The 22,835-nt window shown below is 35.1% G+C and overlaps 1 protein-coding gene across 1 annotated transcript; it reads left to right on the forward strand.

The window, feature by feature from the left end:
* Positions 1-2,574: 2,574 nt before the first annotated feature.
* On the forward strand, positions 2,575-22,427 carry LOC120629933 (organic cation transporter protein-like). The gene is made up of 7 exons (XM_039899021.1): positions 2,575-2,693; positions 18,477-18,646; positions 18,777-19,111; positions 19,668-19,988; positions 20,074-20,701; positions 21,309-21,418; positions 22,171-22,427. The coding sequence occupies exons 1-7, from the start codon at positions 2,678-2,680 to the stop codon at positions 22,226-22,228; spliced, it is 1,638 nt and encodes a 545-aa protein (XP_039754955.1). The 5' UTR covers positions 2,575-2,677; the 3' UTR covers positions 22,229-22,427.
* Positions 22,428-22,835: the final 408 nt, after the last annotated feature.

Raw genomic sequence — 22,835 nt, forward strand, 5'->3', positions numbered from 1 at the left:
GGCTGCTGTACTTATACCGAAACTTTTTTAATAATTATTGCAAATAGTCTATGCCATAGTAGTAATCTATGTATATTATTATAATCACGATCTTCCTACTTGTCACAAGTTTAAAGTCAAGAAGTAAGAGGCATCGTCTTTGAAGATAGGTTAATGGAACCTAACGTTATATTAATTATTAGGTTATAAATTTCTAGTATTTATCATAAATGTTTGCATTTTAGACAAGAAGAAAAAAATTGTAAATATTGTAAAAAGGAATGTGAACTCTTAATCTTTACTTATGAAAGTAAATAAACTGTTTCGTCAGTTCTAAAATTATTTTATTTTTTTATTACAAGCCGCAATGTTAGATAGTTGGTATGTGTAGATCAAATCTTGAAACTGAATATTAAACTCCATAATCACGTTACACGTTTGGTTTGGATGAGAAGCCGTGAAGCCATGGGTATAATCCATTCATTATAACTTGTCCCCTATATATTATAGGGGGCAAGCATAGAAATCTTAATAACAAGACTCTCTTATTAAGATTTTTACTGGTACAAGTTATGGTGAATAGACATTATGACATTTATTCTTAAGAATACGATGGCGGGCATTTTTTCAAACACTCCTACGATATTCACTCCTATGTCGCTGCTCCCATGTGTATGAAGTGAATCGATGTAAAAAGCTTGTTTTAAAAAACAAAAATAAAATATTTGTTTTTATACTAGAAGTAGAGTTCCCTACTTACAAATTGATAATAAATGTAGATAATAATAATTAACGTGATACTATAAGCAAATCAGTTTGAATTGTTGAATTCATATAAATTGAAGATAACATATAATAAAGAATTTAAAATAACTTAACTTGAGAAATTATTATGATTTTACATACCGTAAACCTACTAACCTAAGTGCCTAAATGTGTAAAAGTATATTGAAATATAAGAATATATTGAAATATAAGAATATATTGAAACATAGGAATAAACAGGAATAAACAGAGAGGTTTTCCCCTTAGAAGAAAATAACCAAAGATATAATATCTTCTCTCTCTGTCATAATAAGTCAATATTTAGTTATTATCTGTTAGTTCAATACAGTCTCTCCTCAGAATAAGATGGTTAGTGTAGACCGTATTCCACCACGATGGCCTCGAACAAATAGTAGACTTCACACGCCCTTCAGAAACTCTCAGGTATGCAGGTTTCCTCACTATGTTTTCGTTCACCGTTAAAAGCAAGTGATATTTAATTATATTTAAATCTAATCATACTTTCTTTTAGTAATAGTTGACAGACCAAATAGATGACCGACCTGATAGTATAAGAAAATTTAACCCTTATAAACAGAGCAACACATAACAGGGCATAAAAGGAACACGTTACAAAGTGCCGCCCTATGTCAATCTAAGGCGGTGTTAAGTCTCATATGCCTGTTATTAAAACTGAATATAAGTGCTGTAGGACGGAACACAGAAGCGCTGCTTAGCGGTAGAAATAATCATGGCCGTTATAATTCCCCTGATGAGCCACAAAAAGCTCTACTGCTAATAGTAGCAGCCATAGTAGTAGCCATTTAACATGCTTTTGTGCATGTTTATTTCTTACGCACAGCACTATTGTGTTACGGGCGGTGTGTTTACAGGCACGTAAAGCTTAACACCTATTCCTCGAATTGATGGAAACAGCTTAGTGTTATGTAGCCATGTATATAGGCGATGGTTTTCCGGTTACCACCAGGTAGGCCATCTGCTTGATCCCTCAATTATAACTGACAAAAAAACCCCTATAAAATGTTTTCCTAATTAACCCTTAAACCTACCTAACATAGCAAAGGCGTGGTGCCCAAAACAATAGCAAGAACTCTGGACAAAAAAATCGCGTTTAGTAAACATGCACCAGCTTTTGATTCCGCAGTGGTAGGGATCTAATTGACATTGACAAAATATCTAATGCAAATTCCGAAAAATAAATAGGTAATGCTTCCATATAATGGCGCTTAAGCGACCGGACAAAAATAACGCGACAAGGTTATCCAGTTAAACAGAACACAACTTTATTTACTAAGTAAGACCTAGCTCAGTACTTGAGGTATACTGGCTGTACCTAATTTGAATTCCGTAAATGCAAGGCTAAAATTATCTGTCGCCAACGCAAATTAAATTGCAGCTTGATAACAATTACTAAGGTTATGGGCCCCTTTAGACAAGCTGTGTACTGTTGTAGGATGACAGAACTGTGTGGTATGGTGTATTAAGAAATTGTAAAAGTCCGTTGTGTTCCGCACAGTAACGCCGGCTTCTATCCAATAAAATACAGACACATACAAAGGCGGTCTTATTGCTGCGAACAATCTCTTACCTTTGTTGAGTACCTTATTTTGTTTGTATAATTTTGGCACAATCTTCAATCTTATCTAGATAATCCAAAGAATTGTGAATGTGCTTTATAGGTGTAGTGTATCAAGCAAGGCCAAGTAAACTGCTAATCGCCGGCGTTTGTTTTACTTCAGTCGAATGCAGCTGTTTGTAGCGATCCGGTGCTACACAGTGCCACAATTAAATGTAACGCGGGATGTTTGGTTCATGTTAGAAGAGAATAGACTTCTTAGATTAACTCTTTGTTATCCTAATTAATCGTAAGTAAGTCAATACGTTGCAAAACAAAGTACGGAAACACTTCAAAATGGGACTTTTTAAAAGTAAGTAACAAATCATAATTAACTAGTATTCCAAAATTAACTTAACTCTCGTTGTTTAACCCTTTCCCTTACTTTTTTTTAATAATTTACAGGATTTTTCACCTTCTGAGAATAGTCTAGTAGAGTTAGTGATTTTAAATTAAACTTAGTATTAACAAAAAAAAAATTCTGTTACCTACTTACTTACTATAAAGGGGGAACTGTTCGTAAACCTATAGGTACGCCATGTTTAATTTAAGGGCTAAAACTTATTCAAACGAAATATACCGACTTTAACCTGGATTATTTGTCTGGTTAGGATAATTCGCCCTATTAAGTTTGCCATCATTTTTTAAATGAGCCTACCGGTTAGACTAACATTATGCTCTTAAATATTAGGAGTAAGAAATTGACCATCTTCAAAGATATCTTATTGAAGTTAGGTACTTTGGGCATCGTGCTATTTTTAAACGAATTGGATTCATAAATTATTCGCGAATTAAATTTAAGTAATTAGGTTTTTGAATTTAGAACTCACAGGGGTCTGACAGGCAAAATGGATATTCACCCAAGGAACCATTGAACCTCGCTTTGGTCGGTCAATAAACAGCCTTCAACAAATGCCGGGTCATTAATACGAAGTTAACAAAGAACGCATGAACTAAATAATACAGACAAATAACACTTTTTTATTATTTTCTAAATACAGTAACAATACTAAATACTATTAAGATAACAATTAATAACCTAGATTTTTTAATTCCCACTCTAGTTATCTGACACATCTTTGTGTTTTTGATTTGGAAATACATGCCAGATAACTTTGCGATAAAGGGCATATAATAATAATACGAACATTATTGTTTAAAGAGTATCATACTGATCACCAGTTTATTTAATTTTTGATTGTGTGTCTGTCTATCGGTTATTCTAAACTATGGAAAAATAATAAAGCAGCTAGACACACCAACAGAGTTCTTAATTTTTTTATTCATATCTGTAACTATGGAGTTAATGTCTACGCAATCGAACGTAAAGTCTATTCAGATTAACAAAAACGAACCAGCAAATATTAGGACCGGAATACAGCATTGCACAACGCTTGTTTAGGGCAGAAATAAGCATGGCGCTAGTACTTCCCTGGACAAGCTCTATCACATGAAGTTCTACTACTTTATTTACTTACTTTTAAGTTGCCTTTTTGTCATAAAGCCTACCTTGTATACTAAGAGAAAAGGGATACTGAAAATTCTGCTCGTACGAGGTGACAGTTCACTTTAAAATAAGAACTAAAAAACGGAATCTGTTGGACCTGTTCGATACTATAGGTACACAATATTTAAAACTAGTCTTTAATTTTTTAGCTTCGAATATCAATATCAAATATATATATTCTTTAAGTAGGAACAAAAAACGCTTTAGTAACCAAAAAACCGGTTAAGTGCGAGCGTGACTTGCACACGAACCAAAGTGCAATATAAAACACTACAAACTATAAATATTATTAAGATTAAGCAAAAATCACGAAGAAACACGTTTCTCGAAAGGAACCACCCTTGAATTTATACTTTTTTTTTGTAATGTGTTGTTAAAGCGGTAATAAAAATTTACGAAATGTGTATTTCACATTTTTGTAAAAGTGCAAAACTCTAGATTTTTTATAGAGCCACTGCTGAGTTGCATGCTGACTGCTTCTCTGTTGAATCTGCCTTACGAACCCGTCCTAGATTCACTACAAACTTGACGTTTCAAAAGTGCTTATATAGTAAGTAATTTACATATTGGATAGAAGCCGGCGTGAATTGGCGGAAATCCATGGTATATAATGAAAATTATGCTTAATTATATTCTACTATATATTAATACATTAAAAAAATATTAGCAAAATAGCTAATTATTGTTTAACAATTATTCATTATAAAGTCAACATCTCCTGAGGATACTGCGGTGCGAAACATGCGTAGAGGGTACATTGCCGAAGAACTATTTGGTGTGGAGTATAAGGATTGAAGAAAATATAAATAACACCACACAGATTTTCCTACTTTTCGCGGAGTGTAGCAAATTAAGCTTAATTTTCATGATAAGTAATTTACTTAAATAAATTAATTTTGAACTTGAAATTGAATTAGAATTGCGGTTTATGAGATACCGACTAGCCCACTGACACATAGACGGACGGACAGAGGGACAGCGAAGGCTTAGTAACAGGGCCACGCTAGTCCCCTTCGGGTAAAGAGCCCTAAAAAATATGGAAAATTTTATAAAGAAAACTTCATCACTTCAATACTCACCTAGATACAACGTAATTAAGAGGAAAAAATGTTAAGTGCAATGGAATGCATATAAATTGTTGAGTATTTAATCATTTCTTATCAATGTACTACATCTGTCTTCTATTCTTATAAAGCGTGACTTTTTATAGTATTATTTGCAACATTGCCTAAAGAACTCATGTCCATCCATAGAGTATTTTCGAGTCCCTAGCAAATTTTCAATCTTTATAAACGTTTCGTAGTTATAGGTCATTAGGTTAGTTTCTAGAACCTGTTAGAATGTCCTTACTATGAAATATATAGAGCGAATCTATAAAACATTGACACTCAAGTACAAAAGCGATGAACCGCGAACAGCAAACTATACGATGCGATGCGATACGATTATAATGCTTATTTATCGTTATCATACCTAATCTTTTATATTTATTATTCCTTTTTCATTATATTCGTGGATTTATAGTTTCTGTAATTCTCTTTCCGGGACGCATCACATTTCAGTATTAACCTAATACAAAAGACATTATTTTTTCCAATACAAGTCAACTTTTGACTGCAAGCTCACCTAGTGGTAAGTTCACCAAATCATGCAGTCCACGATGCTTTCGGGATAACCAGCTATGGGTAGTATTAACCCATACATTTTTGAGCTCCCCGGTGCAGCGGTGAGATTTTGGAATTTATTATTTCTGAATTTTCTCTACTGGCCTGGACTCTAGCTTCGACGTGGCTAGTTACGACTCTACCAACAAAGACGTAAGCTAAGTGATTTAACGTTCTGGTATGATGTCATGTAGAAATCGATTGGGATGGATTGAATATAACTGCCATACCTACTGCTTAGCACAGGTTAGCCCGCTACTATCATAGACTGCATCATCACTTGAGATTTGCACTAAGTGAGATTGCAGTCAAGGGCTGATATAAAGTAACAAAAAAACCTCTAAATGGCTTCTAAGCGACATTGTACCGTAACGCGAAGTCACTTATCCGCACGTCTTTTTCGGAAAGGTGCTAACTAGCCATGGCAAAAGCCACATACAAGCCTCATGTTTAAGAATTCTGTAAAGACCTGTAACTGGAAAATGAATTAAATGCATAACTTAAAGTTACAACAGTTTGGCGTGCATACAAATGATTATGATCTGAGTAGCTATTTAAATTATGATAAATGGTTGTATTGTCTTTCGCTGCATAAATAAGAGGTCACAGCATTACAAATGTTTTTTACCTTAATGACAAAACAAACTAAATTCTAGCTTTTATCTAAACATTTTTTTTAATTATTTTTTTTGCTTGCCGTCTTACATTCGCAATTGTTAGATTTCAGTACATTTATGGCAAATGGCACATCCTGTCTATACCTACCTACTAAAACTTAAAGTGGATTTAGGGCATTATGGCCTTGAGCCTTATTAAATTAAATTAAAAAAAAAAATTAAATAAAAAAAAAAAAAAACTTAATAAATAATTGCTAATAATAAATATTATTGTATTGATATCACTTTCGTTATCATTAATCAGAAATTTAACTGTCATTTAAAACTGACGATCCAGATTAATAAACGACTATAGGATAGAAGTATTGAATTAGTATACTACAATGATTCCACTGACTGGGAAAGTTCAAATAAAAAAAAAAACTGTCAAAAAACACTGTCTAATTATACTTAGCAAAAAAAAAGAAAAGATATACTTAGTTTAATAGAATTCGTTTAAAAGTAAAATCAGAAAAAACATCACTCAACAGTAAAGTTTATTTCCAATTCACGCGATGCCGGAAGGTGGCGAGATTTGCAATGGAGAAATCTCGTCTAACCTACGTCATTTTAATCTCATTATTAAAATGACTTAGGTTATCGCTCACAAAAGGCAGCGATTCTTGTTCGTATTATTGCGAAATTGGGTATTCTTTCAGTAAAGATTGTATTCGACACACTGCAAAGTAGTGGTTTCATCAGCGGTAAGCAACACTGCATTGCATATGCAAACCGATGGCTTAATACGCACGTCGCTCGGTAGTATAGTACTGTAGTTAAAAAACAGAGTACGGCGTACCAGTTCAATAAGAGAGCTACGGAGTACCTTAATCGTTCATGAACTAAGCGATCTGTAGAAGAACCAGAGTTACTGACATAGCTGAATGAGTCGCGCAGAAGAAACAGCAATAGACGGGGCCCATAGTTCGGAGAATCGATTGAAGTTGGCATCTCAAGGTCCTGGAATTGCGACCATGCACTGGTAAACGCAGCGTTGTAAGACCCCTGACTAGATGACAGATGACATCAAACGAGTCGCTGAGAGCCGTTGGACGCAAGCGCCACAATATCGTGGGATGTGGAACTCTTTCCAAAAGACCTACATCCCCCTGTGGACATCCATTAACATGATGTTGTCCTCGTTAGCTATCACAGATTGGTTGCCACTGGAAACCAGCTCGAAAGTGGCTTGACGCACGTGGCACATAGCCCCTAGATATATCCACAGGAGAATTACAGTGAGCCTGATCGACCAGAAGTTTGCAGGAGAGTCAAGTACAAAGTCATTTTTAGGAATTCAGTTGTCGAAGGCCTTGGATAAAAAAGAAGATTGTGCGAACTGCATCATGTATTTCCTGCTGTATCTAGTCGTCTCCAATGGCCGTACGACCATTGCTTGAGACGAAGATCACACTATGGCTTGACAAAATCAATCACAATCAACACCAATAACAATAATTACACCAGACGCTTCGTATAGCGCGCTTGCCTAGGTTTTTTTGGCGATGAAGTAAGTACTAAGTTAGTTTGGTAAAGCGGGTTCAGTAGACATCAGAAACAAATGTCGGCACTGTTAAGCTTATAAGCAAACAAGACCGGTTTTTATAACAATCAACCTAATCTAAAAATAGCGCAAAATTAATTTAAAATCTAAGGCTACCTTTCCACTGGGCAAATAGAGGATGTGGAGATATGCTGTAAAACTATGTGACTTCCTCCACCAAAGAGATTAAGATGCTAGATAGATGATAGATGCATATAGATGCATTATACCCCCTTTTTAGTCTTCGCTTTTTATTTTGTAATAATTATAATATCGCTTTTAACGCGCTATCTGCGGAGCACTTCAGTAAATAATTTTAATACTAAGCTTTGTAAAGGTTATTAGTGTCCTGCTTTTGTCCTTGCAAATGATAAAAATTAAAAAAACCACCTTGTCCAAGGTTACTAACATGCATCAGTATTTGAACGAAGTTATACTTATAAGAAGATTCGTATTGCTTCCCACGTAAAATAACAGTTTGCTTGCCGTTTTAAACCTTCCCGTTAATAAACTATATGGAAATAAGTTGCACATAAGTTGCATTTTTTTTAGAAATTTCATCTCAAAATAATAGTGTAGTTGAAATTGCATGAAATTTTCATTCCAAAAACATATCTTGTATAGTAAATGCTTTCTAAGTTACTAAAAGTTAAAAATCGCAGGTTTATTCACCCCAAAACGCGTTGTAGGATCTTATTTGGACTACCTGAACACTGAACGAGTTGTGATACATGATTCATCGCCTCTCAATATTTAACGTATGGCACCTATTATATATAGCATTTACATTTTTTCCCACTTTAAGGGTTGTAACAGCGCTACTAGGGAGTTTTGGCGAGCGCGAAATCTGATGTTTGTTACCTAGTTAGGGGGTCTAACGCAGCAATATTTATGTTTGTCATTGTAATCATCACTTCAACCGATTGACAACTGGAGATAGATCTTTTGTAGGGATTTCCAAAATCCACGGTCATCGGAAGCGTATTTCCAGCGGCTCGTTTGATGTCATCTGCCCACCTCGTTGGCGGTTGACCAACTCTGAGTTTACCGGTGCGGATTTGCCTTTTTAACATCTTCAGACCTCAAGTTCAATCGGCCTATTGCCACTTCACTTGCGAACTAGATACTTCGCCTAATCCTTCTACGTGTCTCCTCATTTCGCTTCGCTTTTTACGTTGTGGATTTACAATTCCCGCACTAAAAAGTAGCCAACCTCTTTCTCAAAAGTCTAAACTCACTGTAATATTAATAGGTATTTTACAATTAATAATAGGTAGTTGTGATATTTCATTGAGTGTTTAATTGTTTTTAGTACCTACGTAATTCATTTTGTAATATTTTTATATTATTGCTTTCACTCATCCTGAGTCTAGTTGCTACAATATAACCTATAATTGTTAAAAACTTTTGGCTAGCGCAAAATGTCCTTAACAAGCTATGCCCCGTGATTTACTCGCGTTTACATTACAAAACATGCGATGTTATCTAGTCTATAACCTTCTCCAATAAACGGGTTATCAAACGCAAATACATTTATTCGTATCAGTCTAACAGAATCCGAGATAAACGAGTTTAACTATAAAAACTACATCTACAGCAATAATTTTAGTGTTAGTGAAAAAATTAATAACGTTAGTGCAAATTATAACGCGTATCCACAATCAAAGATTTAACAAAATTAATTGCGCACTTAAATGAAACTACATCTGATGACTATGCTTAAGTAAATTGAGTTTTAGTAAATACACTACGACAATACACACATCGATATCTTTTGTTTTTTTTTTGTCGTGGTGGTAAAGCTTTATGGCTACCTCTGTCCTTTTGGGCAGGACAGAGGTTATGTGGGACTCGTTTACCCGAACTAAAAACCATCACGGCATGTCCCTCTCGTTGGCTTTATTGGACGTCCGGGGAACCCGTTGTATACTTCCCAGACGCACACACATCAATATCTAGCCCCTAAGTAGGTATATGACGATTTCCATACTTTCGTAATTACAGTATTATTACGATTTCTAGGCCTACAAAATATATTGTCATTTAGGTTACAATATACAGATACTATAAGTGAAATGTTACAAAGGTCTGACTAAATTTTTCTTTTCATCCCTCTACAAGTTAGCCCTAGACTGTTATCTCACTGCTGGTAAGTGATGATGCTGTCAAAGATGGTAAAGGGGTAACTTTTTTTTTTTTTAATTTATTAACTCATAACATATAATATACACCACAGGTCTTAATTTAAAGGTGTAAGCATAAACTCAAAATAATTTTTCAGTACACCCAGCCGTTGACAAATTTTTGCTTGACAAATTCTAGCAGACAAACCAGTCTAGATAAGTATATTAACATTCACAATTAATGCTAAAACATCGTTACTTATACACATTACCATTTCGAATGCTAGGGGTAGGAACTTTTAGGGGGTATGGCAGTTTTATTAAACCCATCGTACTTCTAACCAACATCGTACCGGAATGCTGAATCGCTTCGCAGTTCGCCTTTAACGGTACCGTGGTAACTAGTCACGGCCAAAACCTCTCAAGATACCAGACCAGAGAAAATTCAAAAATTAATAATTCCCAAATTGCCTTAGCTGGGGATCGAACTCGGGTCCTCCGACTTAAAACCAAGGCTTACAGCTTCAGCAGTAGGGAGGTCGTTGAAACACACCATATACAGGGAGGTAACTACATTGCCCAAGTTTTTATGACATTACTACCCCAGTTATCAATTGGTAGTATCTCGAGTAGAGCTATTAAATTCGAGAGCTAGTATTAATCCGTCTTGAGTAATTCTAACCTTGCAAATACAAACGTAAATAATCTTATCAAAGAAATAACTCTTATCTCGAAAAACTTGTTATAGGTAGTTATTATCCAAAATAATAAACGATGAATGATTTTTTCACATCATTCTGACGTGAAAAACCTAAAAAAAAACCGCCATACGATCACAACAATTACCTATGATGATAAGCAAATATAAGATTTAGGTTTGAAAGAGGTTTGCCTAGATTATGCAACTTTTCTCTTAAACTTTTCAAATAAACATGTCAAGAATCAGACTCCCCACTTTATTAGTATAGCAGAAGTAAGTTTTTCGATTAAAAAAACGTGGATAAAAACGCACCGTTAAAGTTTATTCGATTTGAACAACGTACAAGTGATGTTACTTACGGCGTAGTTTCACTTAGAAAATAACTTAACCATTTAAAACTTGACTATGCGGAAGGCTTATTATAATTTCATATAACGCTTATTTCAGTTTTCGTATAGAAGTAACCTAAGAACACTAGCAACCCTAACTACTTAGTAGTAATGACTGAAAATCATATATAAAATACACATACACGTGTATGTGTGTGCGTATGAACGTGTGTATATGATATTATTAAGAATCGTTAATTTTAACTGTTGCCATATGTACTACATTTGTCATTAAATGTCAACACAGCAGCTGATGTCAGAGTTTTCACTTCGCTTCTATTTGTGACAACTTTGAACAGAAAAATATCTGTATATTTTTCTGTTCGTTGTATTTTAATTAATATTATAACACCCGTTGGGCTTACAAGTTAATTTCATGATTTAAGTTCTATAACTACAGTTCCTTTTTCAGTCGGTTCTTTACACTAAGCCACTTTATTAATGTTTTTTTACAATTTTCCCTACAAGGTCACACACAAACAAAAAGGAGAATGAATGAATGAATGAATGAATACACTTTTATTGTACACCAAAGAAACAAAAAGTAGTTACAAAGATTTAAATACAATCAAGAGAGTACAATTTGGTGGCCTTATCGCTACATAGCGATTTCTTCCAGGCAACCAATGGCGTAAAAGGAAAAAACGTAGAAAAGAGGTAGGTGGTGCAATAAATAAGATTTAAAAATTATACAAATATATAAATATAAATAAAATATATATATATATATATAATATAACTAAATTATAGTATATAAATTATAGTATAATAAGTATGAAAATTAAGAAGCGGAATTAAAATTCCGCTTCTTAATTTTCATACTTATTTATAGTATGCAAAATTAAGAAGGGTGATAGCCCAGTGGTTAAGACTTAACCCATTCTTATCGTGGGAGGGGACCCGAACCCTGTAATGGGCCGGTACTGGGTTGATATGAGTGATGATGATATAGAGTAATTAAGAGATAAATTTAAAGATTTCAAAATATTGACAGTGTATATATATAGTCATATTTTTGAAATTGACAGCCGAATGGCGCGGTGAGCAGCGACTCTGCTTTCTGAGTCCAAGACCGTGGGTTCGGTTCACACAACGGGAAAATCTGTATTTTATATTAGATTCATAAAAAATATTCATCGGCTATCTTTGCACCCATATCACAAGCTATGTTTACTTTTGGGCTAGATGGGCGATGGCGATGCGTGTATTGTCGTAGTACATTTATTAAAAAAACCATATATAACCGATGAATAATAGGTCAAGTAAAAGCTATGTATGAAGCAAAATATTATGTCCGCGAACACAATATGTCCGCATGCAAGCCTAAATAACAAAAAACTTACCTTGAAATGTCATTATTAAATAAATGTATGTACTATTATGTTATTTAAAAATCTGATTGCGCACGTGACAATAGTTAATCGCAATACATACTTGGGAGCTTCGATCAATCTTAAACTAGAATAGCTGTCAGACTTCAAAAACTTCAAGTCTCCGAGTTTAAATATTTCCTAGCCACAAATTGTAGGTGCTGGTGCTTAGCGTCAACAAAAACAATAAATTACTGTCTTTCTAATTCTAAGTTGTATCATACAAATCGAAGGTATATTCAATATTTTAAAATATACAGCAGTAAACTAGAACAGTTTCCCTGACTGATTTCAGCCACGGTTCTCAATCTACAAACAGATTTTCCAACTTCATGGGAGATATTATTGTGCACAGGTGCAATCTCTCTACCCTCATTCTAATAGCCCAATAGGAAGACAGATCCGACATGACAAGAACGAAATCACAATCAACACCTTAATGTGCTCTCCGCGGCACGAGGGTCAATCACCGCCAATTTCCAAAATTCTCAGTAAGACCAAGAATTTCTTGATAGATAAACCCAATAATTATTAACTGGCCCTAACTAGGTATTGAACCCAGGAACGCGTGATCTGCAGTCGAACATGCTCACCACTAGACCAACGAGGCAGTTGTTACCCAAACGGTATTAACAAATCCGTATCAGACTGAATATCTAGGTAGTGTTTACATTAAATTATTGTTTAGAGTTCGGAGCGTTTCATAGAAATAGCCCTTTCAATGATAATATTTAGATAAGTCTAGGTAGGTCAGGTATTTATTGCGTATCTAAGTTCAACCTGTGTACCTAGTTCTTAATGATAAGAACACAATATATAGAGATAATAATAAGATAGTTTGTTTTAATATAGACATTCTAAAGCATCCCATTATTATTTAATCTTCAAGGGTCCCAATTCAGATCTCCTCCTGTGGGAAGCCACTGACTTCAAACGTTTTTAAACCATCATATACGCGGATCGTAAATTAGCGCTAATCTCTTATCATTATCAACATCTCAACCGATAAACGTCAACTGCTAAATGAGTATTTTGTAGGGATTTCCAAATAACAATCCCTTATGCAAGGCTCCCTGCGACTCCTTTGATATCGTCTGTATACATTGTGGGAGAAAGAAAGAAAGTACACTTTATTGTACATCAAGAAAAAGTTGATAGTTGTAGAACGTTACTCTGGTGTTTGTCCAAGATAAATAGTATCCTATGCTCATCTCCAGAGGATGTAAACTATATCTTCGCTTAATTTAATGCAGATTTTTGCCCTTGTTATGCTGAATATAGGTAACAAGAGGAAAAAGAATACAGTATCATCCACGTGTTGATTCGTGTTAATCTCTAAGAGGAAAAACAATAAAGAATCATAGTTCACGTGTGATCGTAGATTAGCTCCAATCTCATTTCTTTTATCACTATAAACATCTCGACCGATAAACGTCCATTGCTAATCTAAAGTGGCCTATAGGGATTTCCAAATTCGAATAATTCCAATATCTTGTGCTGCTTGTATCCACGGCTCCCTGCTACGCGTATGATATCGTCTGTTCCCTTTGTTGGAGAAATAAAAAAGTAGTATACTTCGTTGTACAATAAGAAACAGTAGTAGTTGAACTTCTCGTGGAAATACTACTGCCATGCGTATACTGCCGCCTAGCATGATTGCTGCGTTTTGTTGTGAGGGGCATAACGACTTGAAGCTTAAAACCTTCGCCTCAGTTTGATGGACATATGGTAGCACTTTATAGGACGTATTCCTTACATGCCTTGCTCTGATTCTAGGCGATAGTTTTCCTCTTACCACCAGAATGCATCTGCATCTGATGCAGGGTCATCTATTTTGGCCGTCAATTATTGCTACATAACAAATTTCACAATGAACCAATAATCGCAGCTATATGGCTTTAAACATAGTATACTATGGGAACGACGCAGTATAAATTTACGTAATTTTCGCGCTTTTTGTTCACCTAAAAAGTCCACAAATATACAAAGTATAAAGCTCATGGAAAGCACTCAGTGATGAAGATCTCTCCTCCCAAAATTGGAAGGGTAAAGGCCGTAGTCCACAACGCTGTATCAACCTATTATATGCTCACCACAGGGCATTTTTCTAAACAATATACATAAGTACTTATAAAATACAAATAAACCACCCAGACACTGGAAAACAATAATGCTCATCACACAAACGTTGTCCAGTTGCGGGAATCGAACCCACGGCCTTGGAATCGGAATCGGATCGCTGCCCACTATGCCAATCGGCCGTCAATATTTAAACCCAAACCCCTAATCGGTTTTTCTGTAATTCGGTAATTCGGTTCGGCCGGTTTAGGCAGAAGAGTGGTAACGAATAGAATAAAATAAATCTCAAATTGCCTGTTTACGAACCCGGGACTTCTCACTTGTTAGACCACAGTGCTCGCCACTGCGTCAGGGAGAACGAAAAAGCATGGATGGGAATTAGACAAAACACTTAAATGTAACCGTGGAAAGGACAAGAATATAAACCAGTTACAAAGTGAATTACTACTACTTTATTAGTACCAATGCACGGAGGCCTTGAACTATGCAGTTGATTGCAAATCTATTCAAAAATATTCATATGAATGTCGAACTTCCGGAATATCGTTAAAATTAGTTCCAAATATTTGTTAATATACCCGGCTGTGTTTGGAACCATCGTAGCTTTAGTTTTAGGTTAACGAATGCGGTTATCATCATCACAACGCAATAAATATATGTATGTATGAACGCTTTATCAGTGCCTGTGATAGGCCTACATAAATAAAGATTTTTTAATTTCAATATGATTTTTGGAATTTTTTGGATGCTTAATACCATTCTACAAACGTAAGCAATTCTTGAATGCAAACATTGCAATTTTATTTGTGTTGCTATATAGAAGAATAGATATAAAATTAGTTCAAAAGAGCTACACGAATAGATTTCAAATATAATATCAAAGTTGAAAACTTAAATTGAGTAAAAGTTAACATCTGTCCCTTTGATGGTTTTCACGGCGATTATTATTATCACTTATTCACATATCAGTGATAAAATCCGGGACTGACTGATTAATTTGAAGGCCGACCTACGCAGTGGGCAGCGACCCTGCTTTCTGAGTCAAAGGCCGTGGGTTCGATTCCCACAACTGGAAAGTGTTGTTGTGATGAACATGAATACTTTTCAGTGTCTGGGTGTTTATCTGTATATTATAATTCGTATTTATCTACCTATTATTTATAAAAATATTCATCAGTCATCTATTATTCAGTACCTACCCATAACACAAGCTATGCTTACTTTGGGGCTAGATGGCGATGTGTGTATTGTCGTAGTATATTTTTTTTTTGCTCTCTGAGAGTAGGCTTTCTGATTATCTTCGGGCTGGTATTGAGTTTTGTTTTTACTGAAAACTCCAGTTATCATGATTGACAAACTAATACCGGCTCACTACAGTGTACGTGTGTCCTTTCAGAATGAGAAAGGTTTAGGCCGTAATCCGCCACGCTGGCCAAATGCGGATTCATAGATTTCACATATCTTTGGGAACATTATTATAACTCTCCGGCAAGCAGGTATCTTCGGGAATTTTCGTTCATCATTAAATCAATATTAAATAATTTAAAGAATGCTCATAACTCCAAACAATTAGAGGTGGGATCGAACTCGGTCCCTCCGAAAGGAGGCCGAAGCTCTAATCGCTAGGCTATCACCACTTTCCGCTTTCGATTTTGGCTCAATTCGGGATTCGAACCCGTTTCCGTACCCGAATTTAGCCCACCAAGCAGTCAACTACCACATATTTTATCAAAGAATTAAAAGTACTTCAACCATGAAATTCGAGGTCAATTGATACTCTTTATTATATTATAAAAAAATACCTAAGTTATTCACTATACAGACACGAATTTATTCGGACTTATATGAATTCATTAGTAGCACAGTTTTTTTGATTTTAGCAGCAAAATGGAACTACTATTTAGATTCAAATCAATATAACGATAATCCCTCAGGGATCGTGTCTGAAGAATAAAAGGAAAAAAACTGAATATGGAGTTCTCTGCTAATTATCGGGTTTTGTATTATGTACCTAAGACGGTGTCCATTTCGGATTCTTAACTTTTTTTGGTGCACTTAAATAAATGATGTATTACACAATAACAGGATCACTTAGTCCCTGCCATTGCAATTGCAGTTGGCACATCTCGTTACTTGGAATTATAAAAATAAAGATAATTTACACGAAACGTAACGTTACCAAAATGCATGTATTGGTAACATACGTATTACCACCGTAGCTTGAGTTTATTTGAAAAACTATAAGAATTTCAACAAATCCGCACTGGGCGGGACAGCGTGGTGGACTACGGACTACTTTAACCCCTTCTCATTGTGTGAGGAGATAATAATAATAATAATAAGTTTATTTCAATTAACAGTTACACAGTAAATTAAAAATAGTACAAAATAAGGCAAACATAAGGTAATGTGTATCATGAAACCCAAATTCGATAATACTGCTATAGTGCAAGACTGAGTCGTAGTTATTATCACCCATCTCTGGAGCGAGAACCATACACTTAAATTAAAGTCTCATCTCTTCAATCTCATCTCATCTTATCTCTAGTGAGATGAATAAAAATAGAATACTGAAAACATTTTGAATTAAATTCAATTGAAAGCATTGATAAATTCAATTTGTTTTTTTTTTTTTCTTTTTCTACATTTCCATTAATACATCCATGAGTTTTTTTTTTTTAATTATAATTAATTGTACTTAAAAAAATAAATATGAGTGTGTGCGTGCGCGTGTGTTTATGTGTATTTGTATGTGAGTGTGTGTGTGGGTAAAGGATCGAAGAAAGGAGAAGATCCGTGCACTGTTGTGAGCCGATAATGGGTTGTTATTATGATGATGATCTTGGGTTTTAAACTTCAGTTTGCTGCCGATTTACTAGCGAGTAAACTTAGTTCAACTGCCCAAGCAGAAAGAAAGAAGTTGGCATCTTCACAGTGTTATGTAGTGTGTAATTTTCTTCGAAATCTGTCTGTGCCTAAACAACACTTTTATTTTACAGCAAAGACTATCAATTATTTATCAACTAACGACACGCGATCTTAACAGTAACTTCGTAATTTATTCATTATATTATTCGGCTACAAGTTAGCCCTTGCAATCTCCCCTGGTCGACGAGGCAGTCTAAGATGTTAGCGGGCTAACCTTTTACCAAATAACTACCATACTCCCTGTATGGTAGTTATTAAACCCTTACCTAACCCTAATCTGTTTCTACACGACATCGTACCGGAATGCTAAATTGCTTAGCGGCACGTCTTTGCCGGTATGGTCGTAACTAGCCACAACCGAAGCCTCCCACTAGATCAGATCAGAGGAAATTCAGTAATCATAAATTCCCAAATTGCTCCTGCTGGGATTCGAACCCGGGGCCTCCAACTTGAAAACATAGTTGTCACCGTTGCGCCAGGGAGTTTGTTAACGTCAAAGTTGAGTAGGCATAATATTCTATTATGACATTAGTCCAAAAGTAATTTCAGAATTACCAATACAAAAAGTAGAAAAAAATTTGTTGAAATCTTCAACATCTAGTTTAGGTATATTATGGTTACCAAATTTCTTACGTGTTTTTTTAACGTAAAACGTTAATGGGGGAAAACAGCGACTATTGCATGTATCGTCGGTATTTCTTGCGAAACCTTCCTTCGTCCTGCCTCTTCTCCTATAAGTCCTATGCCTAGCAGCGTCCTAGTCTGGGTGGCTTCGGCCGTGGCTAGTTATCACCCTCCCGACAAAGAGATGCCGCTAAGCGATTTAGCGCCCCTAAATGATGATGATGATTATGTCGCGTAGAAACATATTAGGGGTATGTGTAACTGTAACTGCCATACTCCCTAGCAGGTTAGCCCGCTACCACCTGAGACTGCATCATCACTTACCACCAAGTGAGATTGCAGTCAAAAGCTAACATGTAGTGTAATAAAAAAAATTAAAAATATCATAATCATAATTTGATAATATATTATTTAATTTTTTACTCTAAAAATCATCTTTAAATCTAATGATAAAATAAAAAACCTTTTATTATCCTTAATATCTTTTTAGTGTTATTATTTTTTTATTTCCAGTAAGCCCCACTGAAATTTTAAATAAAGAAAAGCAACAAGATGCCATCGAAAAAAAAGACGCCGTATCGGCCATCATTGGAGACTTTGGTCGATGGCAGCTGATGATGACGTTAATCATACCATTCTTTGCTTTCCCTTCCACATTTCATTTATATTTGCCAACATTTACGGTAAGACAGTAAACGATGAGTTTTACAGACGTATATAATTTCTTATATCGTGACGACCACGACCGCTCCAAGAGCTAACCGACTGGGAAGAGTATAATTTCTTGACTACTTTTTTATATTTTGATTGCAGACAAAATCAACAGATTTTTGGTGTAGAAGGCCCGCAAATTTGTCTAATCTACCAATAGAATACTGGATCAATTACAGTCAACCACTGGATGCCTGCTCCGTTCGAAAGCTTCCTTCGGGGATAACTGTGGAGAGTATTATGAACTACACAGCTCCAATCTTAGACTCTTTTCAAAAGTGTACAGAATGGGATTTCGATAGAACGGATGTCGGAAACACTATAATATCCGAATGGGACTTGATTTGCGATAATGCTAGTCTCACGACACTAGCGGAAGTAGCATTTCTAATCAGCGTTGGTGTCGGTGGTGTGACCGGTGGATGGTTCTCTGACAAGTAAGTTAATGTTTTAATGACATATAACGAGTATATAAAGGTGCCTTTGAAACCTTCGTAGCTTTAGTTATCATTAGTACATATAGGTACTTACTCGTATATAGACATACATATTGGCCATATCATCGCACGATAATAGAATGTAATTCAAAAGTGCCTCATAATAATAACGTTTAATTCAGTTAAAAATCCATAGCTACAACAATAACAAATATCTTATTTACAAATATTATAAATTCAAATTGGCCAAACCTATAAATAAAGAAAATTAGTACCCTCTTGAACACTTGGTATGTGAGTGTGTACCAACCCAGTGCTCCATAAAGGGATTTTCCCATTTATTGCTTGACATTTTCAAAATATTGTTGGAGCTTCCGCGCCTTCTGCTCATAATTGATGCAGATCTTTTTGACTGAACTAAATCTTACACTTAAATATACTTCTAATAAATCAACTTATAAAATATGTAGAAGTGAACGAAGTAGGCTTTCAGTCTGAATTAAATCTTGAATATCATATTATATATGGTCATAAAACAAAGTTGTTCTTTTTACAGATTCGGTCGCAAAAAAATACTGATGGGTATGATTGCAGTCCAGAGTGTGCTTGGAATTATATGCATTTTTGTGCGTACATTCGTACAATATATTTTAGTGAGACTTGCGATGGGTCTAGTATCAGTTTCAGTGGTATATGCTGCTTTCGTTCTCTCCGTAGAACTGGTAGGCGGTCGTTGGGTAACCATTGCGGGTTCTTTCAATTTCTTTCCATTACCTCTAGCGTACATAATCGTATCGTTGGTATCCATGGTTTTGCCGGACTGGAGAGATATTCAACTAGCTATGACCATACCAGGACCATTTCTACTTCTACTCTGGTAAATTGTTATTTCCACTGTTAAAATATTTTTTTATGATAGTATCAGTTTCTTTAAATGCGGCTTATTAATTTCTTGTTTTTAGGTTCGTCATACCAGAATCACCAAGGTGGTTATTGAGTAGCGGAAAAATTGAAGAAGCTAAAATTATATTAGAAAAGGCAGCAAAGTTCAACAATAGACCTCTTGACGATTTAGATAAAATATTAACGTCATACGCAACGGAAAACAAGAGCGAGAAACCAAATATTTTGATGCTTTTTAAAGGACATCTCTTGAAGAGAACATTTTGCTTATTTATAGCGTGGTTCTCGATGAACATCGCTTATTACGGGCTCGTTTTAAATATTGGTAAATTCAATTTGGGCAATTTGCACATTACGTCAATCGTACTCGCTGCAGTAGAAATACCAGCGATAGCATTATGTATTCCTGTATTATTAAAAACTGGTAGACGGACACCTGTGTTTGCCTCTATGATTATTTGCGGGATCGCGTGTATAACAAGTGAATTGTTTGCTATAACGCTCGACAACGCCTGGATTGTTATATTATGTTTGATGGTGGGGAAGTTTACTATTTCCGGAACAAATGTGATGTTGCCAATATACACGGCGGAGCTATATCCTACTGTAATAAGAAACCTTGGAGTTGGCGCCACTCAGGTTGCGGCGGGATTGGCGCTTATCTGCATTCCTTATTTATGGGAAATGGTTAGCCGCAATTATTATTATGAACATTCATTCTTTCTTTAAGGAATAAGTAAATATCCAGATAATATATTTTCTGCTTACTTAGGCCCCACGATTTCGAACGCCTTAATTCGTGTTGTTATGTACCGATAATACAGTCAATAGATTTTTGCAAATTGGCCTAATACTAGAGAGTTTATCGAAATATGCACTAAAAACAGTTTTACATATGAGAAGATTATATAGATTATACAATAAGTGGGTTTACTACTTTAAATTTTCGAATTACGCCATTCAATCACTAATACCTTAAAATACTCATTTACCGATTTTATTTTATTTTTTCAGAAATTAACTAACTCACTTTAGTTTAAAGATTATTTAAGCAAGTTACGAGTAAATCACATGTGCAAATATACCTAATTAATTATGAAAAATACAAATACATACCTACATGAACCCTGAAAACATTACAACCTTCTTTGGGCATTCTTATAAAAAGCTAGCTTTATCAATAAGGCAACCTAGACTACAACAATAGTCCTAGACTAGGGCACTGTTAGGTATACGAGCGAAAACAAAAAGGTGTGAAATTAATTTTATTCACCGAATTGTGTTTGTTTTTCAGACTGCGCTCAATGCACACTTGCCAATGTCCACATTAGCACTATTGAGTATAGCAGGCGGCGGTATAATTCTCTTGCTACCGGACACCAAATCGGCTGCCGATAAGAAAAGGTAAAGAATAGTATAGTCACATATTCGTATGCAAGTATCGCATATCCGTGTGATCAGAATTTTACTTGTCACCAGCCCTCCTCTTCCGGAGGACCATACCGTGCTCACGACTAACTGAAGCCCTAAGCCATCCTTGTCTTTGGGTCCCTTATCCACTTATATTGGTTTTTGTTTTTTTAAGTATTTATAACAACCAGACAGATTATTATTTACTTAAGAATATTTACGAAAGATGAATAAAAACAAAATTATACTTCTTTTTATTAATTAAAATGCGACTTTTCCGATGCGTGTTTTTAAAAGGCTTTTATGTGCTGGCAAATATTATTTCGGTGTTGTTTACGGACACGTAATGCCCATGCTACCATGGGGACACACTCCAGTAAAGAAAGAGACTATCTAAACCGACTCAGGCAAGACTAGTTTTACATGCCTAAAGTCAAAAGAAAAAAAAGTATGGACGTTTTAACTGACTTTAAAGCATTTTGTGCCTAAGTGTTTTAAACAAAGTCAGAAGCCTTAACAGCCTTTATTGGTATAGCGTGGCGTCTCTAAGCTACTAAACTCTCTATTTTTTTAAAGAGGAGGAATGAGCACGGCAATTGTACAATACAAGCATAGAATGATTTTGGGCGGACATCTTTCTTCTAAGTATTCGACCATCATCTCGTCACTTACTATGCTGATATGAACTAACCTAGAAAGCTAGAAAAAGAGTGTCATAAGTAATTGATAAGTTCTTATTATTTCAGGGATTCGGCAATTGAAGTATGCGATGGTACTTTTAAAAGCACAGACAATACGCCGTGATAGCTTTTGATGCAGTTTACGACGGCAAATACCAGAACCATGTGGCCCAAGAAGATGTACATAATTTTAAGAGATGAAAATCGTAAAGAGAAATACGCCAGTTGTTAACAAATAATAAACGGTTCAAAATCTGAAGAAAAACACATTAACAAATATCTAAAGGGATAATAAGCTAATAGACAGGCTAATCTGTCAGTATCTAAAACGTGCAAGGCGAAAGTTTCAATGTTTGCAGAACTGTGCCATTACTTGACATCAAATATTTTATACCACTTGTCTTGGTACAATGTCATTGGCAGGAAAGGCCAAAATGTTATCCAAAATATCAGACATTTGCAACATATTATAATTCTAAAAAAAAATTAAATTCCAAAATGTTTATTTGCAAATCGAAATTTAATATTTATAAATAACTTTTGTTACCACAAGTAACTTTGCTTTAAGTTAAAATGCAGGCGTTGTGCCTATAAGTAGATCTAGGAAGTAGTCTTCTATCTAAGTCTATATTTGATCGAAGATAATATAATAATATAATATATTAAGATAGTATAAGTAGTGTTAACTTATTAATTAATGTTAATGAATGACGATTAAAATTAATGACGAT

Source organism: Pararge aegeria, chromosome 15, assembly GCF_905163445.1.
Source record: "Pararge aegeria chromosome 15, ilParAegt1.1, whole genome shotgun sequence".
NCBI classification, from domain to species: domain Eukaryota; kingdom Metazoa; phylum Arthropoda; class Insecta; order Lepidoptera; family Nymphalidae; genus Pararge; species Pararge aegeria.

What these genes read in the sequence shown, in the direction of transcription:
- LOC120629933 (XM_039899021.1), top strand. An exon ending in GGTGGATGGTTCTCTGACAA is followed by an intron (nt 19,112 to 19,667) that starts GTAAGTTAATGT and finishes TTCTTTTTACAG; the next exon opens with ATTCGGTCGCAAAAAAATAC. An exon ending in TCGGCTGCCGATAAGAAAAG is followed by an intron (nt 21,419 to 22,170) that starts GTAAAGAATAGT and finishes TTATTATTTCAG; the next exon opens with GGATTCGGCAATTGAAGTAT.